This window comes from Ornithorhynchus anatinus, chromosome 1 (assembly GCF_004115215.2).
Source record: "Ornithorhynchus anatinus isolate Pmale09 chromosome 1, mOrnAna1.pri.v4, whole genome shotgun sequence".
NCBI classification, from domain to species: domain Eukaryota; kingdom Metazoa; phylum Chordata; class Mammalia; order Monotremata; family Ornithorhynchidae; genus Ornithorhynchus; species Ornithorhynchus anatinus.
The window spans coordinates 186,153,517-186,170,150 of NC_041728.1; the positions used below are offsets into that span (position 1 = coordinate 186,153,517).

Genomic DNA, 16,634 nt, shown 5'->3' on the forward strand with positions numbered 1-16,634 from the left:
TACTGCCATGGGTCGAGCCATGCGATTCTGGCCACCGGACCCGGCAAGGATGGAACAGGATGGCCAAAGACACCGCAGATGGCCACAGGGAAGGCCAGGAAGGTGAGACAACGTATTTTGGATGCCACTGTCAGACAGAGTACACTCAATCGGTTGGACCCTCGTGATTGCCAAATCAAGACCCCACTTCTTCCAGATGGACTGGCTCCAGGTCAATAAACTAGGCGGGTGGAGCCACACCCGATCGATACCCAGGATGGGCAGAGACACGTCAAATCAATACGCGGATGGATGTAGACACATTGGATTGATGCACTTACAGTCCCCTAGACTGTAAGCTCGTTGGCAGCAGGGAATGTGTCTACCAACTCTGTTATATTGTATTCTCCCAAGTGCTCAGAATAATGCTCTACATGCAATAAGCACTCAATAAATACGATCGATTGGGAAGGATGTAGACACACTAAATCAATACCTGCAGCGGGTGTTTACAACCCACTGGTTTCAACTGGCTTCCACAAGAAAGTTCTGAAGAAATGTGGAAGGGAAAGTGGCTACACTCCCAACATCAATGTGTAACCTATTGGCAGAAATAGCTCCGTACTGGAGAACTGGCAGGTTGCCAATTAGTTCTCATTTACAGAAAGGCTTCAGGGGATAGTGAGGAAATCTAAAGCTCAGTGAGTTATACTCCTAAGACTGGCAAAGCCATAAAATCTCTATTGAGTTTAGGAACAAAGAGCGTTTGGAAAAACCCAATCTGTGGTTTCTGAAAAAGGTCATGAGCTTTTCTTGTCAGCTGGAGGGTGATGAGGTCAAGTGGAATGGGGAGGGCACGATACAGACAATTTCCAAAGGCCTCTCACGTGATTCCTAACCAAAGATTGTGAAATGGGAATTGTGGGGATAGCGGTCTGTCAGGATCAGAACATGAGCTAAAATAGAAATTGGCAGGGAGGAGGCAGGGTGGCTTAGTGGAAAGAACTTGAGGATAGAATAATAATAATAACTGGGGCATTCGTTATGAATAATAATAATAATAATAATGGTATTTGTTAAGCATTTACTAGGTGCCAAGCACTGTTCTAAGTACTGGGGGAGATGCAAAGTAATCAGGTTGTCCCAAGTGGGACTCACAGTCTTAATCCCCATTTTACAGATGAGGTAACTGAGGTAACTTGCCCAAAGACACACAGCTGACAAGTGGCAGAGCAGCGTTTAAACCAAGACCTCTGACTCCCAAGTCCATGCTCTTTCCACTAAGCCATGCACTTACTATGTGCCCAGCGCTGGGGCAGAGATGGGATAACCATGTTGGGCACAGTCCCTTGTCCCACATGGGGCTCACAGTCTAAAGGGGAGGGAGAACAGGTATTGACTCCGTTTTCCAGATGAGGAAACTGAGGCCCGGAGAAGGAGGAGCCGGGATAAGAACGAGGTTCTGAGACTGCCAGCCTGGCTGCGTCCAGCCCCGTGCTTTTTCCCTTTGGCCGCGCTGCTTCTCAATGCCCCTCAACCTCCAGGAGAGGAATCAAACTAGAGAGGTCATCCTGCCCTGGCCACCCCACAGCATGGCCCCCATCCATTTTACCAAATTCCTAGTCCTGGCTGCTCTCTTCCCCATAGGTGATCATAGTCCTCAGCAGAGGCCACTTAATAATAATAACTGTGGTATTTGTTAAGCTCTTACTATGTGCCAGGCACCTTTCTAAGTGCTGGGGTAGATACAAGCCAATCGGTTTGGAGACAGTCCCTGTCCCACATGGGGCTCACAGTCTTAATCCCCATTCTACAGATAAAATAACTGAGGCACAGAGAATTGAAGTGACTTGCCCAAGGTCACACAGAGGCAAATGGTGGAGCCAGAACTAGGAACCAGGTATTTCTGCCTTCCAGGACCATGCTCTCTCCCTTAGGTCACGCACTTCAGTCGCAGCAGACCAGCACGACTTTAAAACACAGCTGCCTCTACCACTATCCCCCTCCAAGGCACCCCCAACATACACACACACACACACACGCACGCACACACATGCACACACACTCACACTTAGCTTCTAAATATCACGGACCTCTTCGCGCATAGTAGTGATGTGGGCCCAGAGTTCACCTATGTTACGGTGCTGATTTGGCTCCTGGGTGCTTTCCCAACTGAGCTAAGCACTGGGATAGAGCCAGGATTGTCAGATGGAAACAGCCCTCATCACCTCTATATTGGAAGCTCTTGGGGGCCAAGGATCATGTCTATCATCTCTGTTGCATTGTGCTTTCCCAACTGCTTAGTACATTGCTCTGATCACAGTAAGTGCTCAGTAAATACCATGATTGAATAGTTGACTGACTTGTCCCCTTACAGCTCACAGTCACAGAGAGTGGGGAACAGGGATCTGGGTCTCACTGTATCGAGAATGAAACAGAGGCCCAGGGAGGTTTGGGAACTTGACCGAGGTCACCAGGAGGCCAGTGGACAAGGCCAGAACTAGAACCCATGTCTTCTGACTCCTAGCTTCATGTCCTATTCATCAAGTCAGGTTGCCTTGCTTCGCAAATGCCAACAGAAATCTGGCGCAGTGGAAGAGGAGGAGAAGGTGGAGCAGGAGGAGTAGGAGAAGGTGGAGGAGCAGGATGAGAGTTAGCACCATCCTCGGATGCTCGCAACGAATGGGTGACATATCCTGCATGCCTGGCAGCAGGACATGGGATGAGCCTCAGCCAGGGACCCTCACAGAGGAGTAGAAGGTGAAGCCCATGGTTTGTGCGGTGCCATTCGCCCTTTTGGCCCTGCCCAGTGGGAGGCAAGCAAGCAGGTGCTGGATGGTGGCACATAACGGAGTGTCCGAAGGAGTTCTTTTTCTCCAGGACCCGCTGGTGGCCCAATGGACCCACAGCACAAAACCAACGCCCACCAACATCCCACTGATGCTTCCAAACACCCCATCAATGTCCTTCTGATGTCTCCCCCAACACTCCAAGGCTTCCCGTGCCCTCCACCCCACCCCTGATGTGGGGTAATAAGGGAGACAAGCTCAAAATGACATTTTAGAAACTGATCTGAGCATCAGATTGTCCTATAAATCCAAGAAGGGAGAAAGCATGGATACAGGAAACGATCCTGGGGAAGAAAACGGACAAGTTGAATCAATCAATGGATCAATCAATTGATCAACAGTATTTATTGAGTGCTTACTGCATGCAGAGCACTGTATTGAGAGAAGCAGCGTGGCTCAGAGGAAAGAGCCCGGGCTTGGGAGTCAAAGGTCATGGGTTCGAATCCCGGATCTGCCACTTGTCAGGTGTGTGACTTTGGGCAAGTCACTTCACTTCTCTGGGCCTCAGTGACCTCTTCTGTAAAATGGAGATTAAGACTGTGAGCCCCACGTGGGACAACCTGATCACTTTGTATCCTCCCCAGAGCTTTGAACAGTGCTTTGCACATAGTAAGCGCTTAACAAATGCCATCATCATCATTATTATTATTATTATTGAGAGTTTGGGAAAGTACAGTACTGTAAAGTTGGAAGACACGATCCCTGCCAACAAAGGACTTCCAGTCTGCAGGGGAAAACAGACACTACAATAAATTATGGCCTGGGGGATATGGATATACGTACTGCGGGGCTGGGGTGAGGATCAAAGTCAAATATGGGAATCTTTGCAAAACGCCTTCCTCCTCAGGCCCCCTGTCCCCCGCCTCCCCATTCCTTACCCCCTATGACCTGGCCACTTACTTCATCAACAAAGTTGACACTATCCTGAGTGATCTCCCAAAAATCTCCCCTGCTCCAGTCCCTTCCCTCTCCTGCCTCTTCTTCAACTCTCTCACCTTTCCCAGCACTATATCCAGAGGAAGTCACCTGCCTTCTCTCAAAATCCACCCCCTCCACCTGTGCATCTGACCCCATTCCTTCACACCTCATCAACAAACTTGTCCCCTTCCTTCTTCGATCGCTTATCGCTATCTTCAACTGTTCACTCTCCAATGCCTTCTTCCCCACTGCTTTTAAACATGCCCATATCTCTCCATCCTTTAAAAATCCTCCTTTGACCCCACAGCTCCCTCCAGTTATCAACCTATCTCCCTCCTACCATTCCTCTCCAAAATCCTTGAGCGAGTTGTCTACACCCACTGCCTCAAGTTCCTTTCCTCCTATTCTCTCCTTGACCCTTTCCAATCTGGCTTCCATTCCCCTTCACTTCACAGAAACCACCCTCTCAGAGGTCACAAATGATCTCCTCCTCACCAAATCCAACCACCTCTACTCCATCCTAATTCTCCTCGACCTCTCAGCTGCCTTGGACACTGCTGACCACTCCCTGCTCCTGGAAACATTATCCAGCCTCAGTTTCACTGACACTGTCCTCTCTTGGTTCTCCTCCTCTCTGGCCACTCTGTCTCAGTCTCTTTTGCAGGCTCTGCCTCTGTCTCCTATCCCCTAACTGTGGGTACCCCTCAAGGTTCAGTTCTGGGTCCCCTTCTTTTCTCCATCTACACCCACTCCCTTGGAAAACTCATTCGCTCATATGGCTTCAACTATCACTTCTATACTGACGACACCTGACTCTACATCTCCAGCCCTGATCTCTCTCCCTCTCTGCCGTCTCACATTTCCTCCTGCTTTCAAGACATCTCTACTTGGATGTTCTCCCCTCACCTCAAACTTAATATGGCCAAAACTGAGCTTGTTATCTTCCCACTGTTGACAGCATCACCATCCTTCCTGTCTCACAAGCCCATAATCTTGGCATTATCTTTGACTCCTCTCTCTCATTCCACCCACATATTCAAGCCATCACTAAATCCTGTCAGTTCTACCTTCACAACATCACCAAAATCCACCCCTTCCTCTCCATCCAAACTCCTACCACATTAATGTAAGCACTTATTCTATCCCACCTTGATTATTGTATCAGCCACCTTGCTGACCTCCCTGCCTCCTGTCTCTTCCCAATACAGACCATACTCCATTCTACTGCCTGAATCATTTTCCTTCAGAAACATTCAGATTGTGTTTCCCTACTCCTCAAGAAGCTCCAGTGGTTGTCCATCCACCTCTGCATCAGACAAAACCTCCACATCATTGGCTTTAAAGCACTTAATCACCTTGTCCCCTTCTACTTCATCTCGCTCCTTTCCTGCAACAACCCAGCCCACACACTTCATTCCTCTAATGCTAACCTTCTCACTGAACCTCGATCTCGTCTATCTTGCCACTGACCTCTTGCCCATGTCCTACCTCTGGCCTGGAATGCTGTCCCTCCTCATATCAGACAGATAATTTCTCTTCCCCACTTCAAAACCTTATTGAAATCATATCTCGTCCAAGAAGGCTTCTCTGACTAAGCCCTCCTCTCTTGTTCTCCCACTCCCGTCTGTGCCACTCTTACTTGCTCCTTCATTCATCCTCCTTCCCATCCCTACAGTACATATGTACATATCGGTATATATCTGTAATTTATCTATTTATTTATTTAATCTATTTATTTATTTATATTAATGTCTGTCTCCCCTTCTAGACTGTGAGCTCATGGTGGGCAGGAATGTGTCTGTTGTTGTTATATTGTACTTTCCCAAGAGCTTAGTACAATGCTTTGCACACTCTAGGTACTCAATAAATACGAATGAATGAATGAATGAATGAATGGGTGAATGAATGAATGATGCCAAACACCAAGACTGTGAGTTTGGGGGGTTGGGAGGGTGGTGTTGTCGATGGTGTTGGGAAAGTCAGAAAAGGAAAAGGGTTTAGCGCCAAAGCCAAGGCTAGTTGAAGCAATGCTCCACTCCAAAACTCAGATCCCCATTTTATCCGGAGGCTTGGGCCCCCGACCCAGTGAAGCACACACCCCACTAGCATTCAGAACCAAAGGAGGAAATGCCCTGAAGCTGCCCCTGCTCCTGCTTCGGCCCCTTCCCTGCCCCCGCCCTCCCAGGAGAATAAACTCAGGCCAGGAGGGCTTGGGTCACTCATGAAGCAAGTGAAGCAGGCCTCTGGCTGCCTGACTTCCAGCCCAGGACTCTGGGGACCTTGCCGCACAGAGAAGTTAAGTGACTTGCCCAAAGTCAACCAGCTGAGACCCAGGTCTCAAGGAAGACCTCTTGGAAGTTATGTGCCTTTAATAAAGCTTCCACTTCTCTCCCAGAGTCCTTAGGCATGGAGTGACCCAGACCCACCTAAGGCACCAAGGCCAGCCAACCAACCAGCTGGCCTGCCCACTGCCACCTGCCCCCCTCACCTGGTCTCCCTGGCACCCCTCCTGACCAGAGGCCTGCTTCACTACTTCATGAGTGACCCAAGCATTCCCCTCTCTTTCCCCATCCCTGGCCCATTCATTCATTCATTCATTCAATTTAATCATATTTACTGATTGCTTATTGTGTATAGAGCACTGTACTAAGCGCTTGGGACAGTACAGTAGAACAATAAATGGACACATTCCCTGCCTACAACGAGCTTACAGCCTAGAGGGGGAGACAGACATTAATATAAATAAATAAATGACAGATACGTACATAGGTGCTTTGGGGCTGGGAGGGGGGATGAATAAAGAGAGCAAGTCAGGGCAATACAAAAGGGAGTGGGAGAAGTGAGAAAGGAGTGGGCTCAGTGACCTTTCCTCCAGCTCAGTTTGCATCCTGATTTACACATGCCCAGTCAATCGAGGTCACAAAGCCAAATGGCCTACTGGAAAGAGCTCGGGCCTGCGAGTCAGAGGACCTCAGTTCTAATCCCGACACTGTCAATAGTCTGCTATGTGACCTTGGACAAGTCATTTAATTTCTCTATGCCTCAGTTACCGCAACTGTAAAATGGGGATTAAATACCTTTTATCCCACCTACTTAGACTGGAGCCCCATGAGGGACAGGGACCATGTCTGACCTAATTAACTTGGACCTATCTCAGCTCTTAGGTCAGTGTATAATACATAGTAAGCGCTTAACTAATACCAGTGATAAAAAAATCACTCAGTGGTATTTATTGACATCTGCTGCATACAAAGCACAGAAGCAGCATGACCTAGTGGCAAGAGCACAGGCTTGGAAGCCAAAGGACTTGGGTTCTAATGCTGGCTCCACCACTTGTCTACCGTGTGACCTTGGTCAAGTCATTTCCCTTCCTCTGTGCCTCAGTTACTTCACCTGTAAAATGGGGATTAAGCCTGTGTGTCCCAGGTGGACAGGGACTATGCCAACCTGATTACCTTGTATCTACAATAGTGTTTACAACAGTGCTTGGCACATAGTAAGCGCTAAACAAATACCATTATTATTATTATTATCACTATGCATTTGGGAAAGTTCAAATCGATAGAGTCAATAGATATATTTTCTGCCCACAAACTTACAGTCTAGACAGGGAGACAAAGATTAAAATAAATTACAGATGGGTATGTAAATAAGTGCAGTGGGGGTGGGGAAGAGATGAATAGCAAAGCGTTTAAGGGCAACAGACCCAAGGGCTTAAGTGATGCTGAAGGGAGAGAGAATAGGATGGGAAAAGAGAGGTAAATCAGGGAAGGCTTCCTGGAGAAGATATGATTTTAAGAGGGCTTTGAAGGTGGGGAGAGTGGTGGTCTGTCAGACAAGAAGGGAGAAGGAGTTCCAGGCCAGAGGGAGGATGTGGATGAGGTGTCAGGGGCGAGATAGACACGATAGAGGCACAGTGAGTAGGTTGGTGTCAAGGGAGCGGAGTGTGTGGGTTGGGCTGGAGATCAGTGAGGTGAGGTTGGTGGGGAGAGCTGTGCATTTCTCTCCTCAGCTCAGTGACCTTCCTCCCAGCTGAGTTTGCCCCCTGAGAGTCAAGCGAACCCCAGCTCGCTCCATCCCCTCCCCCTCCATATTTCCCCTTCTGTATTTCCTCGTGCGTGGAGGGACCCCTCCCTTACTTATATCTCCCCAGCCACGAGTCAGCGATGATGGCTCCCAGGATGCTGATGAAGTAGCACAGGCCACTGAAGGCATGGTACACGGCCGTAGATGTCTTCTCATTCCACTTGAGGAAGTACATGAAATACAGAGTCAGCACAGCTAGAGAGGGGTGGGAGACAGCAAAGGGAACAGACGAAGTCACATGCACAGTGAAGGAGGCAGCTGAGTGACCCTCAACCCACCGACCCCCCAATTCCCAGCAACTATCCCCAGAGTTGGCCCAACAAGAAAGGAGGCAGGTGACGATAGGGAGAACTTCTTCCCCACAGAGACTCAGACCAGGGGGGTGCCCTGCCAGCTCTGCTCCCTAGCGCCTCAGCATACACCGAGCCACTGTCTCTACCAGGGGAGCAAAACACACACAGAATTGCCCCGAGGGCCCAGCCCCAACTGTCTGTCTCCCCTGACACCCTTTGACTCACACCCCCTTCAGCAACAGGGCACCCCTGCAGCCAAGCAGGGAAACTGAGACCAGCCCTTCCCCTCTCCACAGCTGGGAGGGCTGTGCTCAGTGGGGTTAGCATAAGGAAGGGAAAGTGTTCCACATTCCCAGCATGAGAAGCATCATGGTATAGTGACTAGAGTACGGGCCTGAGAGGTAGAGAAGCAGCATGGTTCAGTGGAAAGAGCCTGGGCTTGGAAGTCAGAGGCCATGGGTTCTAATCCCGGCTCTGCCGCTTGTCAGCTGTGTGACTTTGGGCAAGTGACTTAACTTCTCTGTGCCTCAGTTAGCTCATCTATAAAATGGGAATTAAAACTGTGAGCCCCACATGGGACAACCTGATCACCTTGTATCCCCCCAGGGCTTAGAACAGAGCTTGGTACATAGTAAGCACTTAACAAATGCCATCATCATTATTATTAGAAGGTCATAGGTTCTCATTCTGGCTCCTTCACTTGTCTGCTGGGTGACCTTCTCTGTGCCTCAGTTCCCTCAGCTGTAAAATGGGGACTAAGATTGTGAGCGCCACATGGGACAGGGACCGTTCCCAACCCAGTTTGCTTATCTCCACGCCAGTGCTTAGTTCAGTGTCTGTCACATAGTAAGCACTTAATAAATATCATAATTATTATTATTACAATGAATCCTGGTGCCGGTTTTCTGGGCCTCCATACCTTTCCCCTCCGGACACACCACACTCATTCATTCATTCAATAGTATTTATTGAGCACTTACTGCATGCAGAGCACTGTACTAAGCGCTTGGAATGTACAATTCGGCAACAGATAGAGACAATCCCTGCCCAATGATGGGCTCACAGTCTCCCCCCCCCAACCACCCTAGGAAGGCCTCCTAGAGGTGGCATTTTTCCCTCTGTTAGGCCTGAAACTGCAGAGGCCAGTCCAAGAGTTGGGGGGCAGGGTGATTAGAATGGGGTGGGGGACTGAAAGGGGGCCCAGGGTCCAAGTGACTGGAGGGGGGCGGGGGGCCATGGAGGAAGGGTGACTGGAGGGGAGTGAGGAGCCCCGAGTGGGTAGATGGAGAGAGGTGGGGACCCTGAGGTGTGGGGTGACTCCTCACTATTGGCTTTAAAGCTCTCCACCCCCTTGCCCCTTCCTACCTCACCTCCCTTCTTTCCTTCTCCATCCCAGCCCACACACTCCACTCCTATGGTGATTAACCTTCTCATTGTACCTCCGTCTCACCTCTCCCACCATCGACCCCTGTCCCATGTCCTACCTCTGGCCTGGAATGCCCTCCCTCCTCATATCCACCAGATAATCACTTTCACCCCCTTCAAAGCTCTACTGAAGGTGCACCGCCTCCAAGAGGCCTTCCCAGACTAAGTCCCACTTTTCCTCATCTCCCACTCCCACATCACCCTGACTCACCCCCTTTGCTCTTCCTCCCTCTCCCTGCCCCACATCCTCCCTCTCCCTGCCTCACGACACTTACGTATATATGTGTAAATCTATAATTCTATGTGCTTATATTGGTGCCTATTTACTGTATTGATGTCTGCCTCCCATCCTCTAGACTGTGAGCCCGTTGAGGGCAGGGATTGTCTCTCTTTATTGCTGTATTGTACTTTCCAAGCGCCTAGCACAGTGCTCTGCACACAGTAACCGCTTAATAAATACGATTGAATGAATGGATGAATGAATGGAGGGGGTGGAGACCCTACTGGAGAGGGGTGACTGGAGAGAGAGGCTGGTTGCCAGCAGGAGAGCTGTGGGGGAATGTGGATTCCCAAATTATAATAATAATGTTATTTGTTAAGCGCTTACTATGTGCCAGGAGCTGGATCTGACAAAGGGGCAAGATGGACAGGGAAAGGGAAGGGGAAGTCGGGGGGGTAGGAATAGGAATAATAATGATGGCAGTTGTTAAGCGCTTACTATGTGCCAGGCACTGTTCTAAGCGCTGAGGGGATACAAGGTAATCAGGTTGTCCCATGTGGGGCTCACAGTCTTAATCCACATTTTACAGATAAGGTAACTGAGGCCCAGATAAGTGAAGTGACTTGCCCAGAGTCACACAGCTGACAAGTGGCGGGGCTGGGATTAGAACCCATGACCACTGACTCCCAAACATGTGCTCTTTCCACTGAGCCATGCATGCCCTCTGTATCTTTGTAAACGTTTTAACACGGCTCAGTGGAAAGAGCACACACTTGGGAGTCAGAGGTCACAGGTTCCAATCCCGCCTCCACCACTTGTCAGCTGTGTGACTTTGGGCAAGTCACTTGACTTCTCTGTGCCTCAGTTACCTCATCTGTCAAATGGGGATGAAAACTGTGAGCCCCATTGTGGGACAACCTGATTAGCTTGTATCCCCCCAGCACTTAGAACATTGCTTGGCACAGAATAAGGGCTTAACACAAGTCATCATTTTAGCTGCCAAACTTCCCAAATCTCCCCAGATTCCTGCCGGGAAGATGGCTGGGCAGCAGTGGCGGCTCCAACGGCCGGCCCTCCCAGGCCTTGGAGCCCTCCCACCAGGGGCCACGGAGGGAAAAGGAGGGAAAAGGGGCCAGGGCTTCGTGCTCTCGGGGCTCTATGGAACTCTGCCTAGCAACAGAGGGCCCAGGGAAATGTAAGCCATGGGAGAAAGCGGGCCGCAGGAAAGCAGGGTGGGGGCATCGTGGCTGCTCCAGCCCTCTCTGGCGGGGTGGGCCGGGCCCGACCGAGGCCGCCGAGCATGAGGACGTCCTCATGCTCGGCTTTTGCTGTGGTGCGCCTTCGCACCTCCCAGGGTCCCCGTGTCACCTGGTGCACGAGTGCCCTGAGCCCCTCCTCACTCCACCATTTGCCCCCCAAACTCCTCTGCTTTCATTCATTCATTCATCCATATTTATTGAGTGCTTACTGTGTGCAGAGCATTGTACTAAACGCTTTGAAAGTACAATTCGGCAACAGATAGAGACAATCCCTACCCAACAACGGGGCTCTGCAATCCAACACTAGCCCCCTGAACTCCTCCATGACCCATCAATCGCTGCCCGAGCTCCTCTATAACCCACCGTTTGCTCCCCAAGCCCCCCGTCACCCACCGTTTGCTTCCCGAGCTCCTCTACACTCCACCATTCACTCAGCGAGCTCCCTCGTACCCCATCATTCACTCTCTGAACTTCTCCTACACTCTGCCCTTCGCTCCCTTGCACCCTGACCTCCTCTGTGCACTACCCTTCACTCCTTGAGCTTCTCCCTGACACTCTGCTCTCAGTCCCCGTACTCCACCAACCACTCCCCCAGTTTCCCCCACATTCTTTCCTTCAGTCCCCGTACCCCACCATCTGCTCCCCGAGTTTTTCCCACATTTTGCCCTTTGATCTCCCGCAGTGGGGCAGGTAGGGGAAGCAGGGACAAGTGGTAGAGGCATCAGACAGGTGGAGACTGGGGGCAGGGACGGGGGTAGAGGCTGGCAGAGGGTGGGTACAGCAGGTGGAGGCCAAAGGCATAGGTGGGCAGAGACGGGAACCAGGGGGGACGTCATGGTTGGTCACTGTGCCAGAGCACAACTCTGAGGCCCCTGGCAGGACTCTGGCTGAGCTACAGGGGGTGAATTTTGGCTGGGCCATGGCAAGGGATGGGCAGCTTCCAGCCCAGCCCCATGGTCTGAGGACAATCTTCTGGCCTCTGGTCCCCGGGATGCCACCGGTGGTGGCTGCAGCTGGTCCCTGGGGTGCGCTTGTGCTGCTGGTGGTGATCCCCGCCTCCTCCCCCAAACCCCCACATGGTTCCTGGACCCCAGATTGATCTGGTTGGTACCTTTCGTGCCATGGAAGGCAAAGCGCTCTGCGAACTCGCTAACCAAGATGAAGATGATGCCCAGCGGGTACCTGGAGGTTTTCTAGGGGAACAAAAGGAGAAGAGGTTGGGGGAGGGCAGGACGAGATGACTGGACAGGGAGGATAGGACAAAGGGCAGGAATGGGGGCTGGAAGAAGGGCAAGGTGGAGCAGCGGTCCAAGGGCGAAGAGGGGAAGAGCCTTAGAACTCTCTCTGCTCCCTTGGACTGGTGGTGAGTAAGGTCTGCAGCCTAGAGTCTCAGGGCAAGGGAGATTGAGTTAACATTTTTACATGCACCTGCTGTGAGCCCTCTGTTGGAAGTGCTGTGCTGGATGCCTGCTGTGGGCAGGGCAGTGTGCTGGGCACCTGCTGTTGGCAGACTGCTGTATTGGCACTTGAGAACATACAGTAGAATGACATGGTCTAGGCTAGGGGAGCCTACAATCAATCAATCAATGATATTTACTGAGCGCTAATTGTGTACAGACCACTGTATTAAGCACTTGTCTGAGTCCAATACAACGGAGTTGGTGGACACCTTCCCTGCCCACAAGGAGCTTACAGTCTAGAGGGGGAGACAGACATTAAGATAAATAAATTACGGGTATGTAATTTATGTAGTCTACACTAGAGGCACCTGCAGTCAGTCTAGGCTCGCATGGTCTAGTGGTTAGAGCATGGGCCTGGGATTCAGAAGGACCTGGGTTCTAATCACAGGTCCACCACTTGTCTGCTGTGTGACTGGGCAAATCGCGTCATTTTGTCGTGCCTCAGTTACCTTATCTGTAAAGGGGAATAATAATAATAATTATTATTATTGTGGTATTTGTTAGCCACTTACTATGTACCAGGCACTGTCCTAAGCACTGGGGTGGATATGAGCAAATCTGGTTGGGCACAGTCCCCATCCCATGTGGGGCTTACAGTCTCAATCCCCATTTTACAGATGACGTTGCTGAGGCCCAGAGAAGTGAAGTGATTTGCCCAAGGCCACAAAGCAGACAAGTGGCAGAACCTGGGATTAGGACCCATGACCTCCCGACTCTCCGGCCCATGCTTTATCCCCTGTGCAGTGCTGCTTCCCTTAAAACTGTGAGTCCTATGTGGGACAGGGATTTTATCCAATCTGATTAGCTTGTATCTACCCCAGTGCTTAGAAGAGTGCCTGGCACATAGTAAGAACTTCACAAATACTATCATTATAATTGGGTGTCTACAATCAGTCTACACTAGAGACGCTTCAATCCAGTGGGAAAAACAACCTCTGGACACAAGTAGCCTTAACCCTAGTAGAATAAAGAATCACTTCCCCCACAAATACCATCCAGCAGCACCACTCAGGACATGTATCCGGGGGTATTTCATTTCCAGATTGTTCTGAGGAGCTGGTGACATTCTCCCTCCGCATCCTCGTCCTCACTGTTCTGTTCTCCTCCTGGCTGTGGCTTCTCTTTCCTCCCCAGTGTCTCACCCTTTGATTGTCAATGTCAGTCTGGTTTCTGTTGTGTTTCCCCAAGTGCTTAATACAGTGCTTTGCACTCAGTGGCAACTCAGCATAATAATCCTTGTGGTATTTGTTCAGTTCTTACAATGTGCTAAGTAATGTCTTGAGCGCTGGGGAAGATAGGAGACCATCAGATCAGACCCAATCACTGTTTCATATGGAGCTCCCAGTCTCAGGGGGAGAGAGAGAACAGGAATTTAATCCCCATTTCATGGATGATGAAACTGAGGCCCAGGAAAGTTAATTGATTTGCCCAAGGTCACACAGCAGGCAAGTGGTGGAGATGGACTTAGAGCCCACTTCCCCTGGTTCCCTGGCCGGTGCTCTTTCCTACAGGCCACGCTGCTTCTCACTGATTGATTGATTTCCTTGTGATTTTTGTCATTTGTTTCCCTGATGGCTGGTGCAATAGCATGGGCATTAGTCAGCCAGGGAAGGCCTTCTGGAGGAGGTGGCTAAAGGATTGGCATTTCCAGGTAGATGAGCAGTTAGTCAGGGAAGACCTCTTGGACGAAGTGACTTTTGAGGTGGGAAGGGATGTGGTTTGGTGGATTTGAGCAGGAATAGCAGTAGTAGCATTTATTGCATGCCCACTGTACTGTACTAGATGCTTCAAAAGTAGAGAATAATGAAGTGCCCTCCCTCCCCCATTCCCCGTCGACAAGGAACTAAGGAACTTACATGGATGAGTTCCAAGCTGGACACAGAAGAGTCAGAAGTGAGGATCGGGTTGGATATGAACTTTGGAGAACTAAAGAACTGCGATATGCCAGGAGAAGAGAGAGGTTTTAAAATCTATTCCATCCTCCCGGGCTCTGAGCCCATCCCTTGACCTTTTATAAGATCCTTGTGCCCACCCTTCCTCCCTCCAAGACCGCCATCTTCAACAGCTTGCCACGTGGCTTCTTTCCTTCTGCCTTTAAACCCACCTTTACCTCCCCGCACCCTAAAATAACCCTCTTCACTAGGCCCACCCCACCATTTCCCTCCTCCCACTCTCCCCTCAGCCCCGTTCACGACAGCTTCAGTCCCTTCTGCCCTTTGGAGGCCACTCTCTCCAACATCACCAGTAACCTGCCTCTTGCCAAAGTCATTGGCCCCTACTCCATCCTGACCCTCCTCAATCTTTCAGTTGCCTTGGAGACTGGGAACCACCACCTCACCTTGGTTTCTCTGACCCCAACTTCTTCCTTGGGGAGTCCATCCGCTCTGCCCTCACAGCTCCCCGCTACCTTTGAGGTACACAGCAAGTTTTTGACTTTCTTCTTTTTTATGGTTTTTTTAAGCACTTCCTATGTATCAAACATTGTTCTAAGCACTGGGGTAGATACCAGTTAATTAGGTCGGACTCACAGTCTAAGGAGGAGGGAGGAAAGGTATTTAATCTCCATTTTACAGTTGAGTAAATGGAGGCACAGAGAAGTTAAGTGACTTGCCCAAGGTCACCTAGGAAACATTTGTGATTAGAACTCAGTTCCACTGACTTTCCAGTCTGTGCTCTTTCCACTAGGCCGTACTGCTTCTTCTACTCCCTCCCCCGTCACTATCTCGCAGACTTTGCTCAAACCATTTTACTTGATTGTCTCTTTCTCATCTCTCTCGCTGCTGACTTCTTCCTCCCACACTTTCTCCTGCCTGGAAATCCCTCCCCTTCACACCTCTCCCCATCTTCAAAGTTCAACTACAATCTTATCAGTCAATGAGTGTTATTTAATAATGTTGGTATTTGTTAAGCGCTTACTATGTGCCGAGCACTGATCTAAGCGCTGGGGTAGACACAGGGGAATCAGGTTGTCCCACGTGGGGCTCACAGTCTTAATCCCCATTTTACAGATGAGGTAACTGGGGCACCGAGAAGTTAAGTGACTTGCCCAAAGTCAGACAGCTGACATGTGGACGAGCAGGGATTTGAACCCATGACCTCTGACTCCAAAACCCGTGCTCTTTCCACTGAGCCACACTGCTTCCCTATTTATTGAGCACTTAGTGCAGAGCACTACAAAAAGGTTGGTGGACACAAAGGAACAATGCATCTATTTTCTGAGCACTTTATGTGAGCAGAGCACTGTACTAAGCGCTTGGGAGAGAATAATATAACAGAGTGGTTAGATACATTTCCTGCCCACAAGGAGCTTCCAATCTAGAGGGAGAAAGACAATAAAACGAATGACAGATAAGGAAGCAACCAAAAATAAGATTATGCTCATTAGTGTTGTGGGTGTTTTTTAGTGGGGATTAAGTGCATGGATGATGCAGAAGGGAGGGGAAATAAGCTGGGAAGATGAAAAAATAGTCGGGGAAGGCTTCCTGGAGGAGAAAGGATTTCAGTAGGGGCTGGAAGATGTGCAATTTGCTGATCTGTCAGAGGCAGCATGGCCTAGTGGATAGAGCACAGGCCTGGGAGTCAGAAGGACATGAACTCTAATCCCGGCTCAGCCACTTGTCTGTTGTGTGACCTGGGGCAAGTCACTTCACTTCTCTGGAGCTCAGTTTCCTCTTCTGCAAAATGGGGATTAAGACTGTGAGTCCAATGTGGGACAGGGACAGTGTCGAACCCAATTTGCTTGTATCCCCCCCACAGTGTTTAATACAGTGCCTGACATAAGTGAGTGCTTAACAATAGTATTATTATTATAATATACAGGGAGAGCTAGTTCCAGGCAGGAGGGAGGGCCTGAGGAAGAGGTCAATGACAACAGAGGTGAAAGTAATAATAATGTTGGTATTTGTTAAGCGCTTACTATGTGCCGAGCACGGTTCTAAGCGCTGGGGTAGACATAGGGGAATCAGGTTGTCCCACGTGGGGCTCACAGTCTTAATCCCCATTTTACAGATGAGGGAACTGAGGCCCAGAGAAGTTAAGTGACTTGCCCACAGTCACACAGCCGACAAGTGGCAGAGCTGGGATTCGAACTCATGAGCCCTGACTCCAAAGCCCGTGCTCTTTCCACTGAGCCACGCTGCTTCTCC

At 50.0% G+C, this 16,634-nt stretch overlaps 1 protein-coding gene across 1 annotated transcript in view; it reads right to left on the minus strand.

Annotated features, from left to right (window-relative positions):
- Positions 1 to 16,634, minus strand: part of LOC103168083 (solute carrier family 15 member 2-like) — a 102,142-nt gene that overhangs the window by 64,525 nt on the left and 20,983 nt on the right. Inside the window, exons 2-4 of the mRNA XM_039910084.1 lie at positions 14,346 to 14,423; positions 12,141 to 12,222; positions 7,886 to 8,027 (exon numbers count right to left, since the gene is read on the minus strand). Coding sequence (XP_039766018.1) covers positions 7,886 to 8,027; positions 12,141 to 12,222; positions 14,346 to 14,423 — 302 coding nt within the window. The remainder of the gene's footprint in view (positions 1 to 7,885; positions 8,028 to 12,140; positions 12,223 to 14,345; positions 14,424 to 16,634) is intronic.